Source organism: Bombus vancouverensis, chromosome 8 (genome assembly GCF_051014615.1).
Source record: "Bombus vancouverensis nearcticus chromosome 8, iyBomVanc1_principal, whole genome shotgun sequence".
Taxonomy (NCBI): domain Eukaryota; kingdom Metazoa; phylum Arthropoda; class Insecta; order Hymenoptera; family Apidae; genus Bombus; species Bombus vancouverensis.
In genome coordinates, this window is record NC_134918.1 from 8,151,665 (window position 1) to 8,177,233 (window position 25,569).

Below are 25,569 nucleotides of genomic sequence, written 5' to 3' on the forward strand. Positions count from 1 at the left end.
CAACGGTTCCATCGCATTGATCGGGTAAACAGATATTTGTTTATTAACGTTGTTAAATATTATTCCATGAGAATGCAATCAAAATTGTCTTTCAACTGATTATTAATGGATAAAATAAAGTACAATAAATAAAGCATATAGTAATAATAAAAGGAAAGATAATAGCTCGGTCTCAACTAGCAAAACGCGTGAACATTAAAACAACAAATGGGACATAAGCGAAAAAGAGAAAGAGTACAGTTACAGAACGAATCGAAAGAGTCATTAAATCAAAATAAAGAAGGACGCTGACCGTACAGCCGCATTTCAAAATGGCATCAAGTCATTACCATCGAATATTTCTGATTTCTTCACGGTCGTTCTGCTCAACGGAAACAAATTGTTATCGATCTCATTGAAACTATTGGCGCGCGTTCCAAATAATGAAACACTATGAAAAGTTCGCCTGCAAACATTTGTCGGGCATAAACTTCCATTGCAATGGCTAACATTGAGTCATCGATCAGTCAATAGCGCGGTTTCCGGTTAAAATATCGCTCTGTGAAATGGTTGAGTATAGCTCATTCTTCGTTACTACATTTATGCAATTTCATTCTTGAATTATTAAAGAAAGAAACAGCTAGCTACCTTACGAATAAAGATATCTCTCTGAACGCCGGTAATTTGTAATTTATATAATTACTTAATTACTTTTCGTAATATCATTTATAAAATATAATACTTGCAAAATTGGATTTATCAAAATTCTTCCAATGGCAAACTGTTAGTCGCAGATCGAAAACTATCTCGAATAATAATCGTGTTGTTTCGCACGTATCGGCTCTTATCGATTTCGAGGTAACAGTCAATTTACATGATAGTTATCAATATCAGGCTCGAAAGAAAAATATTGATCCGTAAACGTACATACCCAAAAGATACACAAGTGAATTAGTTTAAGAGACAATATTAGGAACCAGAACAAGAGATGACTTCATCCTCGCACTTGATTTTTCGCCAACGAAAAGACAAATGTAAATCTCTGGCTGGAAATAGGAGGAAACTATTTGCAAACGTTTCTTGATAATAGTTCCAAAATTATAAGTATATAAAATAAAATAATTATCAGAATTATAAATACATAAATATAATTTTGGATTTGCTAATAGAATAATTATCAGGATTATAAATATATAAATGTAATTTTCGAATTACTGATAGAATAATTATTAGAATTATCATCCATATATGTACAACAAACTATCAATGTATCTTATCGTTAGTATTTTATCTTTCGTTCGTCTCTAATTAAAGTCAAATAATTATCATTATTTTCCTACAAACGCGACTTCTCGTCAACAAGTGATTATAAACGGGAATGAAGAGAATGTGATTTCGAGTCGAGAGGAAAAAATGTATCCTTGACCTAACATTAAAATGGCCTAGATACGCGAATGACAGAATATTCGGAAGCCAATGTATCAGAATCTAAATCTCGTTCGAATTTACACGAAAAATACATTAGAAATATTATTAAATATTAGGATATTAATCATACGAATTGTTATCGATAGATTAGAGATACGAATTTATATTTTTATGCCAGTTAATTGGAACTAAAAGCTGACAGTGTCTTCGATTGCAAGTATTACGAAGTACTCAGAGATACTATAATCACGAAGAGATACTAACGTACAGCTACATCTGACAATGAGAAACAGATGGCGAATAAGTGCGGCCACAAATTGCATAGAAATATCGATCTCTCTAAATACCTAACTTGGGATGAAAACTATCGGTCCGGTATACGTATAATATTCGAAACCAAACGCAATTAATAATACAAGTTAAAAGAACTATGAATAATCGATATGAGAAATCCGACTGTCGCCATAAATTCCGGATAATCCTAACTCTAATAATTATTTTTCCACAAATAAATCACGTTTAAAGGAGTAAATGCGATTAATTTTATTAATTAAATCACATTCGGTACCAAACCTAACTACTGTCCCAAGTTCCGAACAATGCTATCATCGATAATCATTATCACAAAGTTGTGTTAGTGTTGCAAGATTAAATTACTCTGCGAACCAAGACAAATTAACATCGCGTTGATCAAGATTAGAAGTCACTTAGCTTGTAGCACACGATTTCGCGTATCGCACTGTAAATCAACTTGACCTACAGCCAGAAAACGAGTTTCAGCAGTTCTTTTAATATCATCCGCGTCCATATCGAAACGCAACAAGTACCAAGAGGCTGGCGAACAAATTACAAGCATCGAGAACCACAACGAAACGTCCTCAACGGCTGCTCCAATTATCTTAGCAACGAAAAAAGAAAGATTAGTAATGAAACTTTCTCTGGCGATCGAATCTGATCGAACCTGTTCAATGATCCGGTGTAGTTCGTCGTCGACGAAGAAGCAGAACACAGAAAGGATGTCTGTGAGGATGTCTGTAGAAGAGCATGAAAAAGGGAACACGATGTTCAGAGATGAAGTTCCGTTTCGAACGAAACCAGCTGGACTTTCGAGTTGCCCTCGGGCAATTCATACGTGTTAAACGGTACTCAGCTCTCGTACACATCTGCTATTACGCGAGAGAAGGACACACGGCTGGTTTAGGTTGAAAATAAAATTGAGCGAGTCTCGTATAATGCTTTAGAAAGTGTACAGTTCCAGCAGACGCGATTCGCGTGTCAGAGATTCTGCTCCATTGACACATGACTGAGAACTTCGTGCCTCCGGTAAGCAGCTTTTTGCTGACAAAATGTCGTTGTAGCTAATCCAAGCTCTGCATTCGTTGTTTCGTTGTTTCGTTAAAAAGTTCGGAAAATATTTCTTCTTAGCGGTGAATAACGACAGTCTGACGCATGATTTGCGGATAGAAGAATTTTCCACGTTTGTGGTTTTGTCAATATCAGGCATGGTATTCAGTGCTTTTAATAATAATATTCTTGCTAGCAAAGATCACCGAAGCACAGGTTTTGTCTTTCAAGCTAAAGGCGGTAAATAATGGAAACAAGCAAATTTCTAAGATTGGAAGCAAGATGATATATTTTATGTTCGTGTTAAGTTTACGTGCAGCTATTAAAATGACGAAACCGATCAAAGTTTCTGCGAACTTCTTCGATTTAGCGTTTAGTTTCTATGATATTGTATTATTTCGCGATATACGCATTTAGCAATTTACTTTCGTAGAATGCGGGATTACAGGCTTTAGCTCGACCAATTAACAATTAATTACTTTAATTGTGACGAACGGTATGGCGGTATGGTTATTCGATTTACGGTTCTATAAGCGTTCCACGAGATGAATATGCATGGATATATTGTGTCGTGAGTGAACGTTTGGAAAGAATAAAACGTATGGGAACGTAGATCGATAAGCATAATTACAAGTTGAGATAAATATAAGTAAATTGGAAATTATAAATGTACGAATATCGTTACTATCTGCAGCTGTCTATAAGCGAATTCCTACATAAAAGTTGGCAAAAATATACAGTAAAATAACTAGTAGCTGGAAATAAAAATTTCAGAAGTTTGAAACATCGTATGGGCAAAATCGTGTCTCTGCCCGGTAATTAGTAATTAAGTCCACGTACACATGCATGGGACGTGAAACCAGATAAAAGCAAAATTTTCAAACTTTCTTTATAAGAAAGCAGACGAACATTGAAGCATCTTTATGTGGCAATAGCTTTCCCTCGTTTAAATAACTTTTCCTCGAAATAATAATAATATTGAACGTTACAATAGACGCAGCACCATCGGAGCATTGTGTGATTTCATTTCTTGGCTTATAACATTCGGTCACACTAGTGAATTATAAATTTAACGAAGATGATATAAAAGATTTTATAATTATAATAATATAATCGTAAACTGTAACGTAATATATATTATATATTATACTGTTGACTATTAAGTGAAAAATATTACAATGTATTATCGTGCAAAAATGTTGTACTGTACAAATATTAACAGTATATTATAAGTATATTATACGTTAAGTTATACGTCTGCGTAATTCCGATACAATATTATCAGTATTTGTATAGTGACAAATTTCAATATTTTACATCCCTCAAGATGTTACAGCAATCAACTGCTGGAAATGTGGAATAAGGCTAGGTGTTCAATTCTACTAATTCGACGAGATGAGATATTATATGAAAAACAAATTGAAATTAAAATAGAAGTTGCTCTTCATGAATACGTGCATTATTTTTCAGCGACTAAAGACACACTGTTAAAGATACTCATAAATAATGTTACCTGTCTCGCCTAGGAAATGAAAAAGATATTCCGCGATTCTTGAACAATGTGCTTCGAATAAAAATTGAACTCTTTAATTAACAAACTTCCCACATGAACTTTCACGAGACATTAACTTCAGTGCAACGCGAATAACGATGAAAATTATCCGAGTTAAATATCACGACCGATATTTAACAACTTACACAACACAAATTTCACCACCCGGTAGCTTGTTAATCCTTGAAATCGCGTGTACAATTCACTTCGGTACTATATCCTATTTATTTCTATGAATGTCTCCCATCATCGATCAAAACGAACCCAATATTATCCACTTAAAATTCAAACAGCAAACAGTCACGTCAATTATCACCTCGATACGATTTATCATAACCTAGCAACAACATTATCTATGAGCAATCCTTAACGTGCAATTATATACACTTCCTAATTCCAGAGTAAGTAAATCACCGATATTTGATCAGATAGAAAAACCACCTTCATGGATCACCCGGTGAAAAAATCAGTCAATAACTTCGAATCAGTATGGAAAACGAGCCTAACAACGCTGTGATAACTGGGGTTGCGACCATCGAACCACCCCCCCAGCTCGACTGCGGTTTTCTATCTCCCGATCCGCTCCTTTCTCTCCCTCTATCGTGTCGAAACCGTGTTGTCCGCGTGGGGGTAGCTACCCCTCGGTACATGCGCGTCACTGCCGTAAAAAAAGGTAAAGAATCGTAGTCTACGAGAAATATTTAATGGATTCGAAAAGCCCAGCGTATCCGGACCTCAGGAGCGCACGATTCAGCACAGCGCCACCGACGTCAATGACGGAGGCGTTGGGAACTATTTATTCGTTCGACTGCATCGATAACATTCACGGAGGGTAACGAAATTGATTTTCTTTGGGAGATTTGAAATGTTGTTGGAAGATTTTTTGAAAATTTGAAATTGTTGCTAGTTTAATATGGCGTTTAAAGTTTAAAATATAAAACGCAAATTAGTACATATTATGTGTTTGTAAAATATGTATCCTCCATACACACTGTTATATCTCGTTATTAATTATAATTTAATATCTAGTTTGTTAAAGGGAATAGGGTACAGTCTGCAGAAAATTGTTAGGGACAGATAACCGCGTTATATTTGACTCTCAGATAGCTTCATTAATTATGTCTACAAAGACGGAGAATATTATAAGTTATGACAATAAATCGTTAAAACAAAAATTCGTTAAGAAATTCATTAAAAATAAAATGGTTTTTACACGAGGGTACAGATGTCGTTCAAATATCTTTCAATAAAAATACGAATGTGGTAGAATTCGTGGCAATTATAATAATTATTATAGTTTGTATATTTTTTGCCAAGTAATTATTCGTTTAAACCTTCGCGGTATTAATCGTCGACTTATCACTGTGATAACATGTATCACATGATACAATGATTACCACAAGAATAATCGTGCATGATAGTTAAAAATTGAAGCGACCAGCGAGCATCGATATACATATACGGAAACTCTGATTTGTATAAAATTAAAATTCTAATAGTTTCTACCAAAGGAAAAAGCAATTTACATATCATTTCAATACGTAACAATTTATAGGTTTCTCATAATTTCTTATTAACCTTTGGTTCTCGTTATCTGTCGTAATTTCTTCTGATAAATATTCACTCTGTTGCGCTTAACGTTCGTACATTTAACGCTGCTTCGTCTAACACTGTCTGAGGCTTGCGGAAAAGTGCCGATATCAGAAGATAAAGAATTGCAAACTTTTGCCAGCATTGCGATTGGCTTCGTCAGGGTGTCGCACTGATACTGCTGTGATTCTGGAAAAACACTCTTTTAAGTAGGTCGTTCCGGAACGGTAATCAGGATGACGACGATTTCCGATTGGAACCTCTGAGCCGGTGATTAAGATGACGTGCATTTCCGGATTCGCTGATCAGTTAACGGAATTTTTAATTTGTCAGCTGATCGCTTAAAAAATAAAAATTGCCCCGTAATTAGTTGCTATTCTGCTATTGCTGTCGTATACACAGTCGTATGCTTCGGTCTCATGTAATTTTCGCGTTCTGTGACCAATGTACTCGCATTCCTCCAGTTTCACGAATATAGAACTTCCCACGTGTGCAGGATATTTTACAGAGACCTGGTGTCTCTAGTTATTGGAGTAGGCTCTTCAGCCCGAGCAGCTGATTATTCGTGATATCTTAATATGTATAAGGAAAACTGTTTTCATATCGTACTTGTGGGAGATTCTTTCGATGAGATCTGTCGCATCCTCGACAGAACAGTGTGGGAAGAAAACAGCGAGACAGGAAGGTTGAATAGCGTTTGAGTTGTCTTGCGAACTTGTATTCTCGGGAGATTTCTCTCCGATAAGTCTATCGATAATACGGTTGATTCCGTTAAGGTCGAAGTCATTTTCGATTAAATTTGTCTTGGGTCTTAATGTGAAGCAGATACTGCAGTTTATATGCAATTCTAACCGTGGAGGTTCATGGTGAAAACAGAGATAACAAAACGTCTATTATCTCATGAACGATTGTATCTCAGAGAATGCGATACGAAGTTGAACGAGGTGACCAGATCTGTCCTTTATCTGATCGATGATGAAAAGTTTCTCTCTTGCTATGGTCACATTTACATTCGAATTTCGAAATTCAGTTATTTTAGTTTATGTATCTTTACACATTTATGGACGTAATTAAGGAAATGAAACCTAGGTGAAGATTTCATGAATTCAATCGATATTATCGTAGTAAATTTTCGAGAATTTTTTATACCAATTCGTCCACGAATAAATTTTTTACGATTTTGTAATTTCTTAAGACTATGATTAAACGGTTGTAAAATAGAATGATATTGTACATTTAAAATAGGATGGTAATACATAACGATAAAACGACTATTGACATTTGTACTCTAGACGAAAACAATAAACAATCTTCTCATTCAATATTATATCCGTGATTCATTTTGTTGTGGGATTATTCGTACTTAATATCTTGATAACTCGTTACTTGATAAGAAATCAAAGAATCAGTTCCTTTAGTGGTTCTGTAATAATTTTACGTTACGATCGCACGCAACGTAACAATGATAACAGCCTTCGCCGTCTCTTTCTGTTAAATAACTATAATAACTTAATTCCGGATGTTTATGCATACATAGCGAACTGAATTACGCTAAAACGTACAAAATAGACATAATACTTAAAGATACGCAAAGTAGAGTAGCGGTCATAACATTTGAAGAATAAAACCAATTTCTAGTTACGTGTCATTTCTTTACTTACGTTCATTAAAATATGAAATTGCATAAACCGCAAAACATAAATTCTCGATGAGATTAACTGTCTAAAAATTATAATTTGCTTTCAACGCATTATATTTAGATTCTTGAAGCTGAGACAGATTCGAATCGAGATCGATACCGATCACGAACTAGCTACCTGTTATTAGAAACTTTAATCTCTTAATTATTTGACACGGCAGAAAAATGATGTATTCCCATTATCATCAGATGTTTTAAATCAATATTTAACGATATTCCGAGTAATCAGATTCAAGATATTATTAACGAAGATAATGAATTCGTCGAAATAATCTTTCAAATAAATAAAATAAAAATGAAATTGACAGGTTTGCTCAATGTTCTCAAAATTGTATAATATCGATGATCAGGCATAGGATTATTAACGAAGATACGAATTTGGAATAAGTTTCGAAATGTCTAGTAATAATAACGAAGAGTAAGATTGATATAAGATATTCAAAACATTTTTACGTTTGTTTGAACGCGTCCTTTGAATTCAAACTAGTATAATAGGCTTGCAAGGTTGATTCTTGTGTAACTGCTGCTACAGACTGACGTATAATCTTAAAAAATAAACATCTGACATCACGGAATTAAAAACGCTATTTTATACACGAATCAGACTTATACATCAGTTTCTGTGTAAACAAAGATTTTGTGCAAACAAGATATTTAAAAGTGATAAGAATCAAGTTATATTATTACAGTGATATAGAAATAAATATTTTGCAATATCTTTCTAATAAAATACAACGATATCTTTCTAATAAATCTTCCGCGAATAATAATAAAGATAAACGCTTGGTTTTTTTCGTTCTTGCACTAACAAAGAGGATGTTCACACGAAATGCATGAACAATTATGAAATCGACGTTACTTTTTGCTGCCTCGTTATATTGATAATCGTTGATGTTTTTCAACGCCGCTAGAATTTCGCATAACGCGTAGCGTGTGTGTCATCTATTCGAGTAACATATTCTTAGTGTATTTATAATAGTCAATTATCAAAGAACATACTGAGAAACGTTACTAGTCGCGTAGCATTGTAGCAAATTGTAGCATTTTACACGTCTCTATCTCTGATTATCTTTAAATTTTATCACATCACTGATCTCCAGATCTTCCTGAGATTTTTCGTTTTATGATGGCTCAGAGTATGATGAATTATATTGTTCAATGGAAAAGAAATTACCCGAGAACTTTGCTGCCAGAAGTACCACTAGTTGGTGATTTGAATTCGCAAAGAAATAAATAGAATTTTGTAAATTAAAATTAATTGGAACTTTCTGAAAGTTCCTTAATTTTAGGATCAGAACATACGATTAGTATTTCATTTTTCAGAAACGGTTAACGTCGATGAAATTGATCAATTCGTCTGCAGTATAAAATATTCTCTCGAGTCGCCGACCGATCGCATCACGCAAATTTTCACGCGAATGCAAAGGATTAATTTGCATCCTGTATTTAAGTTACGTTTTCGGACATATTGTGCAAATTCGTGGCAGAATCATACCTTCTCTCCCTACACAATATCGTGTGAAATTCAACGAAGAATTACGACGACCAGCGACCATTTCGTCGAGGAAAGAGATTTCAATTTCACCGAAGGACCCTACGTTACGTTGACCATGTTATATAAAAATAAAAACACATATGGAAACTCTTCATCGTGAAGCTCTATAATTATTTCTAAAGAGGTATTGCGTACATCTCTTACATCTGCCATCATCCGCGAAGGATTCAAGGAAATTTTTTATAAAATGACATTAGTACATTGAAAAATATACAGAATTTTCTATTCACAAAACCAGCATATGTATATTATACAAGAATTTAAATATCAATTTTCACTTATTCATTGAATTCTGAGACGTATTTATAAAGTTTTTACTAAAAGTCTTTCGCGTGATGCGTACCCATTTATAAAAACATAGCTAATTATTATTTATTAGCAAATAACGTATTGTGTAACACAAGGAACCAGATCTAACCAAAGATTGCCATGCTTCGTGCCGATCCGTGTCTAGTCGGCGTGTTTCGTGGCGGCGTGAGTACACGCGCACGGAACGAGCGAGTTTGTTACTCGAGGCGCGCGAGTTTGCCATCAGGACAGTGTTTATTCCACGCGGATCGCGGAACGAAGCATGGAACCGGCTAGAAATAACACGGAGGGACAGGTGTCACACTGTAATCCATTTCTACCACATATCTAAATACTTTCATCCAATCGACATCCGAAATTCTTCGAAAAAGTTCTCCTTATTTCGAAGAATCTTCGTCGCTATCAGATATCGCTGCAACTGATACGATGTCGCGATCGTAAGACCACAATTTCCAGAATTTCCAGTTGCGAGTTATCATGATCCAATTGATTGAGTTGAAAGAGCCGCGAAACACCTGAAGAGAACACCTGTGTTAAATTCTACGTATCCGTCGTGATAGTAGCCGCGTCATTGCAGGTGTTTCAATTCGGTTCTAATCAGATGCTTAGAGAAATCTGCTTTCCGAAAGTTTCTCGGAGTTTTCAAGGTGAAAAAGTACAAAATCGTATCGAAGAAGCGGATATTATGAATCATAAGCGATCAGATAATCTTATTAAATGGTGATTTAATGTGAACTGATAAATGCTATGAAATGCTTCTCTGGCGCGAAGCTCCTCCGAATTTCGAAATAACACGTGTTTAATGGAGATTTGGGAAAACCATGTTTAAGAGTCAAGCATGTTATAGTGAGTGATAGATCGGATAATCATTGAAATAGTGATACAACACGATATGATAAATATGACGATGAATCGTTTGATCTGAGAATCAATTAAATAACGAAGCCTGATACGGATATATAATGCGAATTTTGATGGATTTTGCATGTGGGTATTCGACAGAGAATTATATTGGAAAGGTAAGTGTACTGTAAAAGATGATCGATTGGATAATCATCATACCGGTGATAAAATACATATACCTGATAGCTGTCAACGATATGCACGTGTTAATTTATGACTGTTCGATCACTTTCAATAAACAGGATCGAATATTAGAGGAAAAAATGATTCATAAAGTGGTGTCGTCATACAAGTGAAAGGTAAACAGGTGCAACTCATAACCACTATGATAAGTTTCTACCTTTTTCTTCGTTAAATTGATAACGAATAAAGAAAGCGTATAGAAACATAGACGAGACAACGAACCAATATCTCTTATCGACTTCTACGTACTTCTTGAATATCTAGTTCTACCGTCAATTTACGTAAGTACGTGTACACACACGTCAGTTTAATTGATCCACGCCTTGTCTTGACAATTTGTAAGAGTCAAAGCGGAATCTTTTTCTTATCTGGCTTGAGTGACCTCGAAAGTTGTTGACAAGGATTGGCCTCTTCAGACTGGTTCAGTCACGGCAAGTAGTTCAAGTATATTTAAGTACACAGCAAATAAAGCTAAATTTACACTGTATCATTGCGGATGATCACTATGAACGATTCATAAAAAAACATCGTTTTCATTCTCGTCTCATCCGCAATGATCCTTCAAAACTAGCAATGTAAATTCAGCTTTACTTGCTACTTGGCTAAACTACTAACCGTGTTCCAATCAGCCTGCAATGTAGGATGCCCTAACTGCGTCCGACGCAATCTTATCGTAGAGGAGAATTAAAGACGATCAATATTATTGTCGATATTTATGGTTCTCAACATTATCCTACGTAAGAGTCTTTCTAGACCATCGATATATACATCTATTAATATATTGACGATACAATGTCGAAAACCTTAAATATTTTGGTAATAATATTAATCTAAACGCCCCTTTAGATCCTAATTACACGAACGATATCGCAACGCCCGTCTGCGCCAGTCGAATGACAATACCTCCGCGAGGTACGTATTCGATGCACGCTAATATGATAGACGACTATGCCGATACCATGGACAGCGATGTTTCTATTTTTCGAGTATATTTTTAGATCGACGTCTGGTTAGATTTGGCTTGAAGAGATACGTGAAAATATCGACGTGATCCGCTGGATCATCATCAGCTGCATAGTACGTGCACCTGTACCACGTATATATAATATGCTTGTACTCATACGTGGTTCATGTTAGATTCAGCCTTGGAGCGCGATGATGAGAATAATTATTTATAGGCGCTGGCTCCGTATGCGTTGTGGAATTCTTATTTAATCAAATAATTTTTTAGCTACGTACACTTCGCGGGAAATTGGTGTAATATGTTACTGTGCTATATAATACTACGTAGACGTCTGTTTAGAAGCATCGTGTGTTTCGTTTCATTTGATCAGCATTAGAACTACCAACGTTTAGTGTATTTTAAATAAACATGAACAAATATATAGAATATATCTTTTTATCTTAATAAAAATCAATAACAATTTTGCCAAAATTGCCAGTATCTATATATAGTAGATACTTTCATGGTTTCGATAATTGTAAGTTTCAAAGTTTCAAAATGTAACAAATTTTTCATATAACGATTACGTACATATGACAGAAAATTTTTAACAATTTTAAAGTGGAATATTCGTCTCGTGCTAATCTACCTTAATGGAAAATACGAGTTCTATGAACGGAAATAAATTTATTACAACTTCAATGATTTAAGATAATCAAGGTTAGAAGTTATGTGCTCCTTTAAGTCAGGCATTCCAATGGAAATTGCCATAAACAGGAAACATAAATCGGTAGTGATTGATGGTTAAACCGTTCCTCGATTATGAATGAAATTCTAGGATAATCGAGGTACGATTTCATAGTAACATAGAACACGTATTTCGATCGAGAATTACGCGATACTTATATTTAGTTCTAGTGACTAGTTTGATAAACATTCAATGGATCGCAATTACGAGATTTTTTATTGTAAATTTTATCTTATCCTATTTGAAGATTCGCAGAAACAGTATGCTCCTTTGGCTGAACTGAATTTGCTCACGTTCGATCACACGATTGAAAAATATTTTATTAAAGTACAAAGCTACCATTTTTTTCAATTATGTAATCGTAAATGCTAACGTACACGCAAGAAGCGAGACCGAAGGCAAAAAGACCAGCTCGCCATTCGTTTACAAAACGTTACATAGGAATTCAGATCGATGATTGGTTTTATGTGGTCGCGTCTTAAATACAGCGCGTGTATCCATCTTACGCTTGTATGTTCAAATGATTCATCACTATATCAGATAGCCTTAAGAGACTCGTAACAAGTCTTTATAGATACAAAGAGTATACGTTATTATTCGTAAGTGGCGTAATATCGGGCGCGAACACCTATTCATTTTCGATTACGAGACCTGCGACTAGTTAAAGATCACTGCAAACTTTGACCTCAATCGTTTTCTGTTTTTTCTGTGATAGAACGTAAATTTAAAAACAACGAAGATCAATGAAAAATAAAAAGTATTCAATGAAACTATTAAAGTTTACGAGCGATATTATTTCGATTGTCATCGGTTGATCGTTTCACATCAACTTCAATAGAGAATCACGACCTACCAAAGGCAAGAACGATTCGGCCGTGAACTATGAATTCTCAACAATAAATTCCGATTAAAGATTATATCGTCGTAAATGGAAGGCGAGCCACGACACAGAAATTGTGTCCCACATTTGTAAAAACACATAGTTATTAGTCTCGTGCGTCACTAATCGATCTTGATGTATTCATTCACGTACTGCCTTGTATAAACGTATCGTCGATAATCTATTTCGCTTCTTTATGCTTCTTATTTGTCCTTAAATGTCGTTTAAAATAGGCTTGTAAGCGGATAATGCGTTTGTAATATCGATAGCTGATCGATTGTTTTTCGATTCGTTACGATAAAAGGTAGAAGAATTGCAAAATGAAATTTTTTACATCGTTGCAAATTTATGAATCACAGACTGTTCTTTCTCATATACACGAGAGTATTTACTACTAACAACCATAAAACTATGTCCAGTATCGAAAATATGGAAAATTATTCGACAGAATATTAGAAATTAGAAGTTATTAGGCATTTCATGAGTGACAAGCGTTGCAAGTAAAATAACAAAAATTGTAAGGAAGATATCTACCACTTATTATGTGTAAGTTGTTGATTCCTTAATATCAGTGATATTAGTTGATAAATTATTGCGCAACAAGACTCTGAAAATAATCTTTTTGCAGTTTCGTGATGTCAAGTGCTTCACGCCTTTTTACGAGTTTCTAAATCGTCTCCTCTGAACGGTGTCTTTTTCCATTAAGACGTCCTCCCTCATTAAGACCCTCCCGCGACGACGAACAAGGAAAATCGTTCCTGTCGTCCGTATTCCGGTTGTTTCTCGATTAAATACGATCGCTATCGTGTTTATCCATCTACATCGATTGCAACATTTGCCTTAGATTCTTCTTTTTCCCCATTCGTTACATGCTGTGACTCTCTACATTAGCTAATTACCAACATTTGCCGTGTTGCGTTTTAATTAATCATCATTTAACAAAGGACGTGGCTATATCGAATGTTTAATAGAAGAAAAATAATGGACGGAGCTCCAACCGTGTACTCGACGTAATTATTCTTAATCAAGTTTCTTATTACGCGCACGATCGTTTTACGATGATTAAATTCAATTTTAGATTGTATTAGATCTTACTGGATATTTACTCGTGTCTCTTTGAGAGCTGATAAGTCCAAAATAAATCTAAAAAAAGAAATTAATCACGAAGTCAGGATGAAACGTTTGCAGAGAAGATTGACACTATGGTGAAAATCCTAAAACGCAATTGATATGTAAAACGTGTATATATTTGAACAGGAAATTAATGCACAGTTCTTTATGAAATGTTCTCGGAGTGCAAAATTTCGATGCTAGTTCTTGGAAAAAATAGCATTTGCACGTTAATAGTATATTATAGCTTGCTTGATAAATGTAAAAAGAAACGTTTATTACAAATTGATATAACATTGGCCGGAAATAACTCGGCGCTGAGTGTACACGTTAATTTCGAATATATTTTTTAACTAACTGAATGAGACAAATTTGTCGATAGAAAACTGAGATTCAATATTTCAATTCTATTACATGGTTCGATCAAATTCAACATCAAATTCTATAAGAAACACTAGATAAAGTTCGTCGCTTTGGCATGTTTATCACTCCGACAGACTTGGCTACAGTTAGAAGTCTGTACTTTTTTACGAGATCAACGTGCAAGACTTTATGAATTTTCTAAATACCACCATTTATCATCCATGATTCCTCAATACCATTATTATAACTATTTGCATCGTACCTGTGAAGAACGTCGACGTCGACGTATAAAATTTTCCAAGTCACGCGGTATAAACAGTCTATTACCGAAGCAAATTTCCGTCGTAACTTTCGCCCCAACTTTGTAAACCTCTGCCTGGTGTCTTTGAAGTAAACGATGCAGAGCTGTGTCAATCTTTGTTCGAAAATAGTTCCTGGAAGTATTCTGTTCTAAATAATTCATTCGTACGATTTTGTATAATTCATTGCATGAAATTCATATTGAGGCTTCTATAAGTTAAAGATAAATTTTACATGTCGCTCTTAATACTCTGAATGCCTGTTACACATTTCTCTGAATATCTTCGTTGAAATCGATATAATAATACGGATAATATTTAGATCGTTAAATACTACCATTGTATCATCACGTCACGTAAGAAAATATTTCTCAGAATCGACGACTGTATTTGTCCTAGTATTTATGCTCTTTTTATGCTTCTTTCAACATCTCACAGGTATACAATGCTATGTACAAAAAGGCGTAGAGCAATGGGCAGAGGGTGGCGAAAGGGTTTGCACCATCTACCAGTCGACGGGAGCTCTTGCATTTTGCAACAGGGTCGATCCTTTCCGAAACGGCAAACGTACCGTATCGATTTGCAGTCGGACATTAACCGAGCGTATTAGCGAAGCAAGTTTTGCATTTCCTATGTGCAAAAGCTCCAAGGAGTATCTTCTTCGTGATGGAAATGTGGCCAAACGTTTTTGGCCGAAGTCTGACACAGTAGTTTTACACTTATTTACGAGTCGTCTACATATAGGCGGCACGTATTGTCCAATCAAGGGGTCGTTAACGAGATTCGTAAATACCGTTTCGATTCGTAACGTAATTTTCCGTGAACATCTGATCGAGTTCCGAGAACGAACTGGACGCGCTGATTGAAAAATAACGAAGCATATACAAGGGGCTATAACTCATTTCGTAAGGACCGTGATAAAAATAACTATTTACCAGATTATATAACTATCTTGTATTAGGAGAGTGGAAAAGTCGAAAATTGTGAAAAAGAAAGTGTATTCATATTGTTGAACGTTATGCGAATAATATCCATGATCCACATAATCGAAAACCGAACAGAGAATAATATCTTCCCTGAATATCAATTCTGCTTTAGAAAATTTGACTATCTTCTTAATTAAAATATTCCTAATTAATTATTCCAACGGAATGCTTTCTCTTCGTTTTACCGTGCATCTTTTTCTAACGCATCAACATAAAAACGAGCAACATCACCTATGGCAAAGGAATATTACCTCCACCCCCTAGTGTTGAAGATACGTGGCGCCAGTCGTATCGTTCCTGTATCCGTTTCCTTTATTGAGTGTTCATCAACGTTCGTAACTACGTCAACTTTTACGTGAATCACGATACGTTTAAGTAAGAACACGAATATGAAATCCGTACACTCGGAAAGACTGGCGCCAGATACATTACCCTCCGCTATTTTTCGTCGTTCTAATAGCATTCCTTCTTTTCGTCCTTTTAATATTCTTCGTGGTACACAATATAAAAAAAAAGTTGAAGCAAAACTAGACCATTTGGTGAAAAATGTATGTTTTAGGCACGAACCAATCGTCTCCGAAATGACTTTGAGTTTTCAGTTTATTGGTATAATACAACACGGTGGAGAATTTTGGGATTTGTAGAAGAAACGATTACGCACGTATTAAGAAGAAAAATTATTTGCAACAATAGCAACAAAATTTCTATAGTCAAGACTTAAATATTTAGAAATGAAACAAATTAAATATTTTTCATAACTTTTCCTTTACGATATTTAATCGTTATTTGACGATTCGAACAAGAAGCATTTTATTTAATTTTATTTAAATTGATTTTCGGCATTATTATTTATGATTCTAAGTTATTTCCAGTTCGATGTGTCATTGTAGAATATTTCGTTTGCTCGTCCTTCATTTTCAACACTAATGTGTGACCCGATTATCCATCTATATTTTAGGGAGAATATTACCAATAACCTATCATAACATAGGGCAATTCTTCGAACCAGGTGTAGATATCATCGAAAGCATAAATTGCGATAAACGTACACCACTTAAAACATTGTCAGTATATACATAACATGTAACAGTGTTTCTATTGCGACAATTATTATCTATTAAAACGACAAATGACGATCTAATTCGAAGCAGGAACTTATTTGAAGATTCATCTTCTTGAATATCTAGAAACTTTAGTAATTTTACACATTGCAATAGAAAAGCTCAGTGTTGTAATTTTCCAACTTTACTTTTTTGTTCTTTTTCAATGTAATTTCTTGTTTCACAAAATACCTGCAGATCGTCGGACACGTAATTAAACTAAAAGAATACTCACGAAATACAAGGATACAATCACGTGCGATGGTAATGAGTATCTGAAAATAAATTATTTTATCAACGCATGTAGTGATACCACACATGGCAATATCTACGATCGATAGAGTTTATCGTTCAGCATTCAGTCGGGCTGTATCACTCAGTCTTTCTCAACCATTGGTTGCGTATAGTGATATCCTTCAGTGATTGAACGATTCATAGGTATTCACTTATTGTAGAACCGACCTACACAGATCGCATAGCCGGAAGAAACATTGTACGTTGTTTCATGTGTAACATTGTTTCTACAATTTATTAGATAAAAAAAGGGAAAAAATTTATTATCGATAAAATATCGCGGTTGTTTAACACGTTTCCTAAATAATACATAACTTATGGTAAAGGAAGTAACACAAATTGCGGAATTTTATTCAAAGACACGTGATTATAATTCGAATTAAGTTCCCAAAAGGAAAGTCTATCATTGGAAAATACACCTGTTTGGTTTAATAAACTTCCCAATAATCTAATACTGAACTGATATACAGGATGGTTGGTAGCTGGTGGTACAAGCGAAAAGGGGCTGATTCTACGCGAAAAAAGAAGTCGAAAATATAGAATAAACATTTTTCGTTTGTGGCTTTGTTTTCGAGAAAATCGACTTTGAATTTTCGCTCGGCACGCGTGCACTTTATCGCGTCCCGTTATAACGGATCTCACTGTAGATCGTTGTCTCAATTGACGTTATTTTAAAAATTTTTTAAATTTTTAAATTTTTAAATTTTTAAATTTTTAAATTTTTAAATTTTTAAATTTTTAAATTTTTAAATTTTTAAATTTTTAAATTTTTAAATTTTTAAATTTTTAAATTTTTAAATTTTTAAATTTTTAAATTTTTAAATTTTTATTCTATATTTTCCACTTCTTTTTTCGCGTAGTATCACCCCCTTTCTGCTAGTACCACCAGTTACCAACCACCCTGTATAATATATAAAAAGACGGAATGTAAATTATGAAATTTTCTTAAAAGACGTATGAAGTATATTTCAAAATCGAATTAAACTTCCAGAATGATGGTTGAAAGCCGAAGGAAGCCGATCGTTCATGACAGCTATCAATAACTTTTCAGTGTAACGCGACATTAATTCTTAACGAATGACTAAGCCAAATGAAACATCACGAGAGAATTGCTCTTCTTGAAGGACATATACTTTACATTCAAATTATATTTCCATTAAGCTTCGATTACATAAGAGCTATAGGATAAAGAGTTGAAAATAATCGTTTCACCTATTGTTGTTACAGGAAATATTTTTCGTCCACCCAACTGATATCACCACCTTCGAGAGAAGCTACGATGCAAGAAATAAATTTGAATCACATCTGAATATATTCCTCCTCCATTGAATTAGAATTTTCTGACGAATTCGTGAAAAGTGAAATAAAAATGTCTCCGAGCAAGGATCGAGTTCCAGCCACCGCGTGCGAAGTGTCGCAGTTGAAAGATGAATATAAGGAAAACGATTCGAAGAATCGTAAATTGGCTGAAACAGACGACTATTTGGCGGTTGACGAAACTTATCGTAGCAGTAAAGTGGAATATGTTCCTCGTATCACGTGGCCGGATTTCATCGCGTTAGTTTTCGTTCACGTAGGCTGCATTTACGGATTGTACCTTATCTTCACCGAAGCCAAGCTTCTTACCACGTTATGGGGTAAGTGTAATCGAAACTATGTTTGTTCGTGGTTATTATTATCGATGAGGGAATATTCCGTATCTTTCACACTGTCGTATTCAAAGATATACCGTGTGCGTACAATTACTCACGAACATCTTCGTTTACCATATGAGAAAATTCATTGCTGTTCAAATGACATGCTAGAAAATTTGACTGCCAAGTTATTGCACTCTGTATTAATTAATACGACTAAGAACCGTTATATCACTGCTTTAAAAAAAAATTAACGATGTATACATGTGGTCATTGTACGACGTTCTAATGTGCTTCGTTTAGATGAAATTGATTTTCGATGAAACCTTTTATAGAATGTACGAGGACTTTTGTGAGTGACTGCATATTGTATACGATCGATGACGCAGTGTATGAATCCAGGAAAGAAATTGATTTTTTTATAACCTAGAAAGCTGCTGGAAGGATAATACCCATTTTTCGTCAATCAAGGGTAAAAAATATATCCTTGAGCGTGAAATTGCTAGATCGCAGGACAGATTGTATAATAGCAAAAAATAAGTATATCGTATAAAGAATAGATAATAGAGATAAGTATATAGCGGAAAATACAAATTAAGTTTAATCGAACTGAAATTCAAATGCAAAAAGAGCGAGTAATCCACAATGTTAGAATCGTTTCACAATACTCTGCATTGAAGATGTATATCGTATCAGCACGGTAGATTGTATGACATAACAGAAGATTAAATTAAAGAATAAAACGTTAGTAGCGATATAATCACACCTACTCTTCTCAATACTTCAATATTACTTTTTCATGACTCTCATTCAAGATAGAAGACCATATTTCTTCAGATATTCAGATAATTCGTTTATCAAGTCGATAAAACATTGAAATTTTAATGTCAGTCTGATTCATCGGTTATTATTTATTATTATTCAGCGTTCTCAGTGATTAATATACATATGCATACGTATTGTGCTTATAGGTCAGAATCTGAAATCAATATTGTACTGTGCTATCATATGTTACGTATCATACTGAAAAATAGTTAACTGGGCTGCGAAAATTCTACGAAGTACTCAACAATCAGATTAAGCATCGATCGCTGAGGTTCACGGAAGGGGATATGTAAATATATATTGTTGGTCATCGATGATTCTAATTCCGTTTCTACAATATTCTTGTCAAAGTTGTATCAACGATTAATATAAAATCGAAAAATAAAAAATCGAAGGAATAAAAGGGGAAAATTCGACGTATAAGAAAAACTTCGATAAAACTGCTATTTAAAGAACTCTTCTCCAGTGACCTTGACCATCACATACGTTATCAGGATTACACTCTTGAGTAAGGGCGACAAAGATTAAACTGACCCAAATCTAATAGGAATCGAAACAAAACGATAAATGTGAGAACAATTGTATACAACACGTATGCACCACGTGCTGACTCCTTAAATGTGCACCTAGTGTCAAAAACGTACGTTCTACTTATAAAAGTTATTTTGTTAATAACTTTTTAAGTCGAAGTTAAGATCGATGGGTCTTCTAAACGACGGTTTTGTAAAAATTTCTCCGATATCTTGCTTCTAAATAATATCCTGGTTCTTTACTCACGCTTATAAATTCTACTAACATTTTAACGTACTTTCATTGCGATTAGGAACGATAGAAAGCGACATGTAATTCATTAGATGAAACTTTTGTGTCTCGATCATTACATAATGCATTTCAGAAACGAGAGCCACGACGGAAGTGCGTTGCGTGCTGACTTCGGAACGGTTCTGCTGCAAAAATTCGAACCGACGACAGAAATAAACCGAGGCCATTTTCTGATTATTATTAATCTATGACACTGTTCTTGGCCTCGCAAATTACGTCGACTTCGTCATCGATGCTCGACAAGCCGAACTAATTCTCGACCATAACGCGAATAACTCTAACGTACAGCGCAAAATACGATAAAATAAAGTGTTTATAGAAATTTTTGTTGAAATCCACCACGCAATCTTTAAATAATTATTTTCATTAAGAAACAGAAATTTATAAAATTTTCGTTTCGAGAAATAGAAATTAAAAAATTCCTCCGTCCATTTAAACTGTTATATCATTACAACGCTAGGATCTTGGATGTAGAGCGTAATATTTAAAAATGTGGAAAACCCGAAGAAAAAAGCACGAATGAGAGTACAGAAGCAAATCGTTCTCGAGTTTAATCACCTTCTAATATTAGAATCGGAACATTCCTCTTGATTTTGGTTAACCGCGCGTGTGGAACGCACAAATCCTCGAATATTTGGTGATGATTCACGCGATGATCAAAACAGGCAGGAAGATGAATGAAAGCGAGAATATGAACGAACTGGAAACAATCCGATTGCGTGGAGTTAGAAATACGCAAATTTAATCCGTTTCTCATGCTTCCGAAACATTATGTAAGGCTGTTGTAACGAACAACTGTTGATCATCGTGGAATATTTTCTCGAATTTGCAAAGTACATCGTAAATAAGTTTGATAGATCGAATGATCTATATGAACGAGAATTAGTCGACATTAAATTAAATTTTAGAATTTTTCTTAGAATTGGAGAGGATAAAGGAGATTGAGAAAACTAAAGGTGTAATTAATGGTATCAAATTTGATAATCGGTACGATAATACAAATTTCAAACATCGAGGACAGAGATAAATTTTTGTTTTATCATTCGGAGGATTAAATTAAATATATCGCATAATATAAATATGTCTGTACTGTGAATACATTGTATGTGATCAAGTTCAGATTATAAATATGTCTGATGCGAGAGTAGAACTAGAAATACACTTGTTACGTTGGACTCAAAAGCCAGAGCTATGAATATTATGATGCGTTTTGTTGCAGCGTTCGTGGTTATATACACTTCCGGATTCGGTATAACCGCGGGGGCGCACAGGTTGTGGTCCCACAGGGCGTATAAAGCGAAATGGCCTCTTCGATTCTTACTAATATTACTATTCACCATAACTGGACAAGTTCGTAATTTTCTCTTCATTCCAATTTTTATGAATTTTTATAAAATTATCTTCTGATAATTAACTGGTTCTTTAGAAACGAATTTTCAATAAGCAATCACTGAAAGATTAATTTTCTGCGACCAAAATATCTAAGAAATTAATTTCCGGTGGCTAAATTATTCTAACAAATTTCTAAAAAAAATTCGAACGTCGCAATATAATTATTCCTTTTTAATTTCCCTAAATGTTCAACAATTTCTCAACGATTTACAAACACTTTTCATCTACAGAAACACGTATACGCGTGGGCGTTGGACCACAGGGTACATCATAAGTACAGCGAAACCGATGCGGATCCCCACAACGCGAAAAGGGGTTTCTTCTTCGCCCACGTGGGCTGGCTTTTTACAACACCTCATCCTGATGTTGTGGCAAAAAGAAAAGCAGTGGACATGAGCGACTTGGAAGCTGATCCACTTGTCATGTGGCAAAAAAGGTAAATATTGTTCGAGAATTTATGATTCTGAATTCTAAGAATTAATTCCAATAATTTGATAAGTTTCGTTGAGTGATATATTCGTTTACAGATACTACATACCTCTGTTTGCCCTTCTAACCATTGGGTTTCCGGTCGGCGTGCCTTGCTACTTCTGGTCAGAATCTGTCTGGACATCTTTCTGGGTGAACTTCAACTTTCGTTTCTGCGTTACGCTCAACATAGCCTTCTTCGTGAATAGCGTGGCTCACATGTGGGGCCAGCGACCTTACGATAAGTAAGCAATCAATTTTCAATAAATTCCAGATCACAAATATCGAAATTACGACGTTTCGAGTTACTCGAACACGACACCACGCGCTTGCACGTGTGAAATTTCAGTTCTCCATTCATTTTAATCAGCGAGATAAATCTCTGATTAGAATCCATTTGTTTAAGCGTTCATCGGAATAGAAATTTGTACGAAGATCCAAGCTTCTCCATTATCGTAAAATCAATACTTTGCACAAAATTACCTCCATCGAAGAAACTTTCTCCCACGAGATCACAAAAATTCTCCGTACGTTTCAGAGGGGATTTATTAATTTAATTCTGCGTCATTGTTTTAAGTCTGAAAGTAGCATTATATATTCGTATGATTTTTAGTTTCCGAACTAAGTACCCACCCTTTTGCGATCAGATTTCTCGTTTGGTGAAACTTACATTCTATGTGTATTCTCCTTCGTCATAGAATACTTCAAATGATATTACTTCTACCGATAGAACTTTCTTCTTCGTGATCAAATAAAAATTTTGCAAATTTTTCAGATACATCTCTCCAGTGGAGAACGTGGTGGTTTCGATCGCGGCCCTAGGCGAAGGTTGGCACAACTTTCATCACGTATTTCCGTGGGATTACAAGACTGGAGAACTTGGAAACTACACGTTCAACTTGACCACGGGCTTCATCGACGCTTTTGCACACATCGGTTGGGCTTACAATCGCAAATACGTGTCACCAGCGATGGTTCGACGCAGAGCGATCAGATCTGGCGATGGCAGTCATGTTTGGGGCTACGGTGATGCCGACATTCCAATTGAGGATCTCCAGGAATTAAAACAGATGGACAGGAAGAAAGAGTGACAATGTATTTGCAGTGATTACACGTCGACGTTATGTTCCTTCTATTTCCGCGAGTGTTGTGATCAATTGAACGTACAGGAGTGTGTGACACGAATTATGAATCACCATGTTGTTATTTTTTCTTGTGTCGTTCGGTGAATTTTATATGTTATTGTTTTATATGTATATATATATATACATACATATATATGTGTATGTGTATGTGTATGTTATTGTTGTAAGTATTATATGTATCGAGCAGAAGCTGCTTCAGTGTGACGAAATCGATAAATGTATCAAGCGTATCAATGTATCAATGTTTCTACGGTGGTGATAGCCACTCTATGCCATTAGACGAACAATAATATTGTCGATATTTCAAGGTTCTTAACGAAAATGTGGTTTGTCAATAAATATTGACACTATATATTGATCCTTTTAGTTGAGAACCTTGAAGTATAATGTATATGGAAAGTCTGTAAAACCCCTTTAGATCTTCATACTCGATCATCTATCGCTCTAACCGTCTTCCAACGGTTCCTGCTTTGTTTCTACGATTCTTGATCGCGCATTACTCTTACGATATAGACGAATTTGTGTCTCCTTTTAATTTATTCTTTCCCAGTGACACGAGAAATTCGAAAATATCGGTATTTTTAAATATTTCTAACCAAATTAATAATTTCGATATTGAATAATACATTTCCAACTATATTCAAATACAATTAAGCGAAAAAAAGAAAACTGAGAAAATTTTCGTCATTGGGCTTGGGATTTTAAAAATCCTCTCGCATTGAACGTATTAAGAAACTTGCAAGATGTCAGGTGAATTTCGTCTCTTATGATAGTTTCTATTTGGATGTATAATCTTCACGAGACTGTTGATAGAAGAATTCACTATGTGTTCTTTGGAATAATTTGCAACTTTTCGTACTTGAAAAATTTGTAAGTCGGTCTCATAAGTTAATGAACCTATCGTTAATCGATTTTGAGTCGATTAAGACAAGCTGTCTTTCTGAGCATAATGTACAAAATAGTTTCTATTTTTAAATAAGAAATAAAATATATGTACGATGTGAATGAATGCACTTGGACTTCTTTACAGAACGTATATTTAATTTTGTTTATATTGCGATGCTTGTTACCAGAGTTCCAGTTACTATAATTAAAATAATCTAGAGATTAGTTAGAGCAAGTTTTAATACCTAAGCTTTCAACAACTATTTGTAAAAAAATTCTAACGAATCTAGGAAATAAATCTAGAAAATAAATATAGAAAATTGTAAAACACAGCTGTGCGACATTAAAAATAATTAGAAAAAAAATGCTAAATGACAGCAGCATGGGAATTTAAAAAAGAAATGTCCGCATATAATTGTAAACGGAACAATTACATGTATCTTTTTAATTATTGTATTAAAGAATCGATTGTGTGAAATTGAACAAAGGCCATATGCACATGAGGTATAAATATTCAATTTCTTTTTATTACCTTGAGAATTATTTTCTGTTCGTTTTTACATACTCTAAAGAATCCATGAATCGCGCAACAGGTCAGGATACGAATGCCCCACGATATTATGAGATTGAAATGTATTCCATGTTAATTTGAATGTAACAAAAATCTGTACTGTGTAAAATCTAACTAAACTACTGTTAGAATCGTATCAAGAGAAAAAAAGTAATGAAAATGGCAAAAATTATTATCGACCTGTAAGTAAAGGAATAAAATATTCATACCTATAAACGATTTTTACTGATTATAAATCGATAAGTTATGAAACTCTCTTCCTCGTTATATATTTCTTGCTAAATTTTCATTTTAATTTCGATCTGATTAATATTTTTCCCATGCGCTTATTTCTTTGATTACAAAGAAAATTTAAATAATTTATGATGCTTCGTGTATTATTTAGAAATTTTTCAAGAATTGTTCAAAAGTTACCCTTGCAGTTGTATTCTAAATTAATATTGATATTTTCACACGTTCTTAGATATTTCGATAAAGATATTTCGAATAATTAATGTAATCTGGTGATTCAGTTTATAAACAACACAGCGCAATAAGTGGCAGTAACGAAATTACGTGTTCT

General features: G+C 34.5%; 2 protein-coding genes across 10 annotated transcripts in view; one reads left to right on the forward strand and one right to left on the reverse strand.

Annotated features, from left to right (window-relative positions):
* Positions 1 to 4,869, reverse strand: part of LOC117162775 (acyl-CoA Delta-9 desaturase) — a 26,801-nt gene extending 21,932 nt beyond the window's left edge. The window contains exon 1 of one of the 2 annotated variants that reach the window (XM_033344722.2): positions 4,745 to 4,869. The gene's annotated coding sequence lies outside the window, so the exon portion shown is untranslated. Of the gene's footprint in view, positions 1 to 4,264; positions 4,284 to 4,744 lie in introns of those variants that run through there. The other variant, XM_033344721.2, reaches the window with a different exon arrangement.
* A 4,740-nt stretch (positions 4,870 to 9,609) lies between these two features.
* LOC117162776 (acyl-CoA Delta-9 desaturase) lies at positions 9,610 to 25,223 on the forward strand. Of its 8 annotated transcripts, none has more exons than XM_033344727.2 (7): positions 9,610 to 10,475; positions 10,602 to 10,823; positions 18,493 to 18,902; positions 21,766 to 21,896; positions 22,169 to 22,374; positions 22,466 to 22,651; positions 23,182 to 25,223. In XM_033344727.2, exons 3-7 carry the CDS (start codon positions 18,635 to 18,637, stop codon positions 23,495 to 23,497), a joined length of 1,107 nt encoding a protein of 368 aa, XP_033200618.1. In that variant the 5' UTR covers positions 9,610 to 10,475; positions 10,602 to 10,823; positions 18,493 to 18,634; the 3' UTR covers positions 23,498 to 25,223. The 8 variants fall into 8 exon arrangements, with proteins under 8 accessions (XP_033200618.1, XP_076477028.1, XP_033200617.1 ...); XM_076620913.1 differs by having other exon boundaries at positions 10,602 to 10,658; XM_033344726.2 differs by lacking the exon at positions 10,602 to 10,823.
* Positions 25,224 to 25,569: the final 346 nt, after the last annotated feature.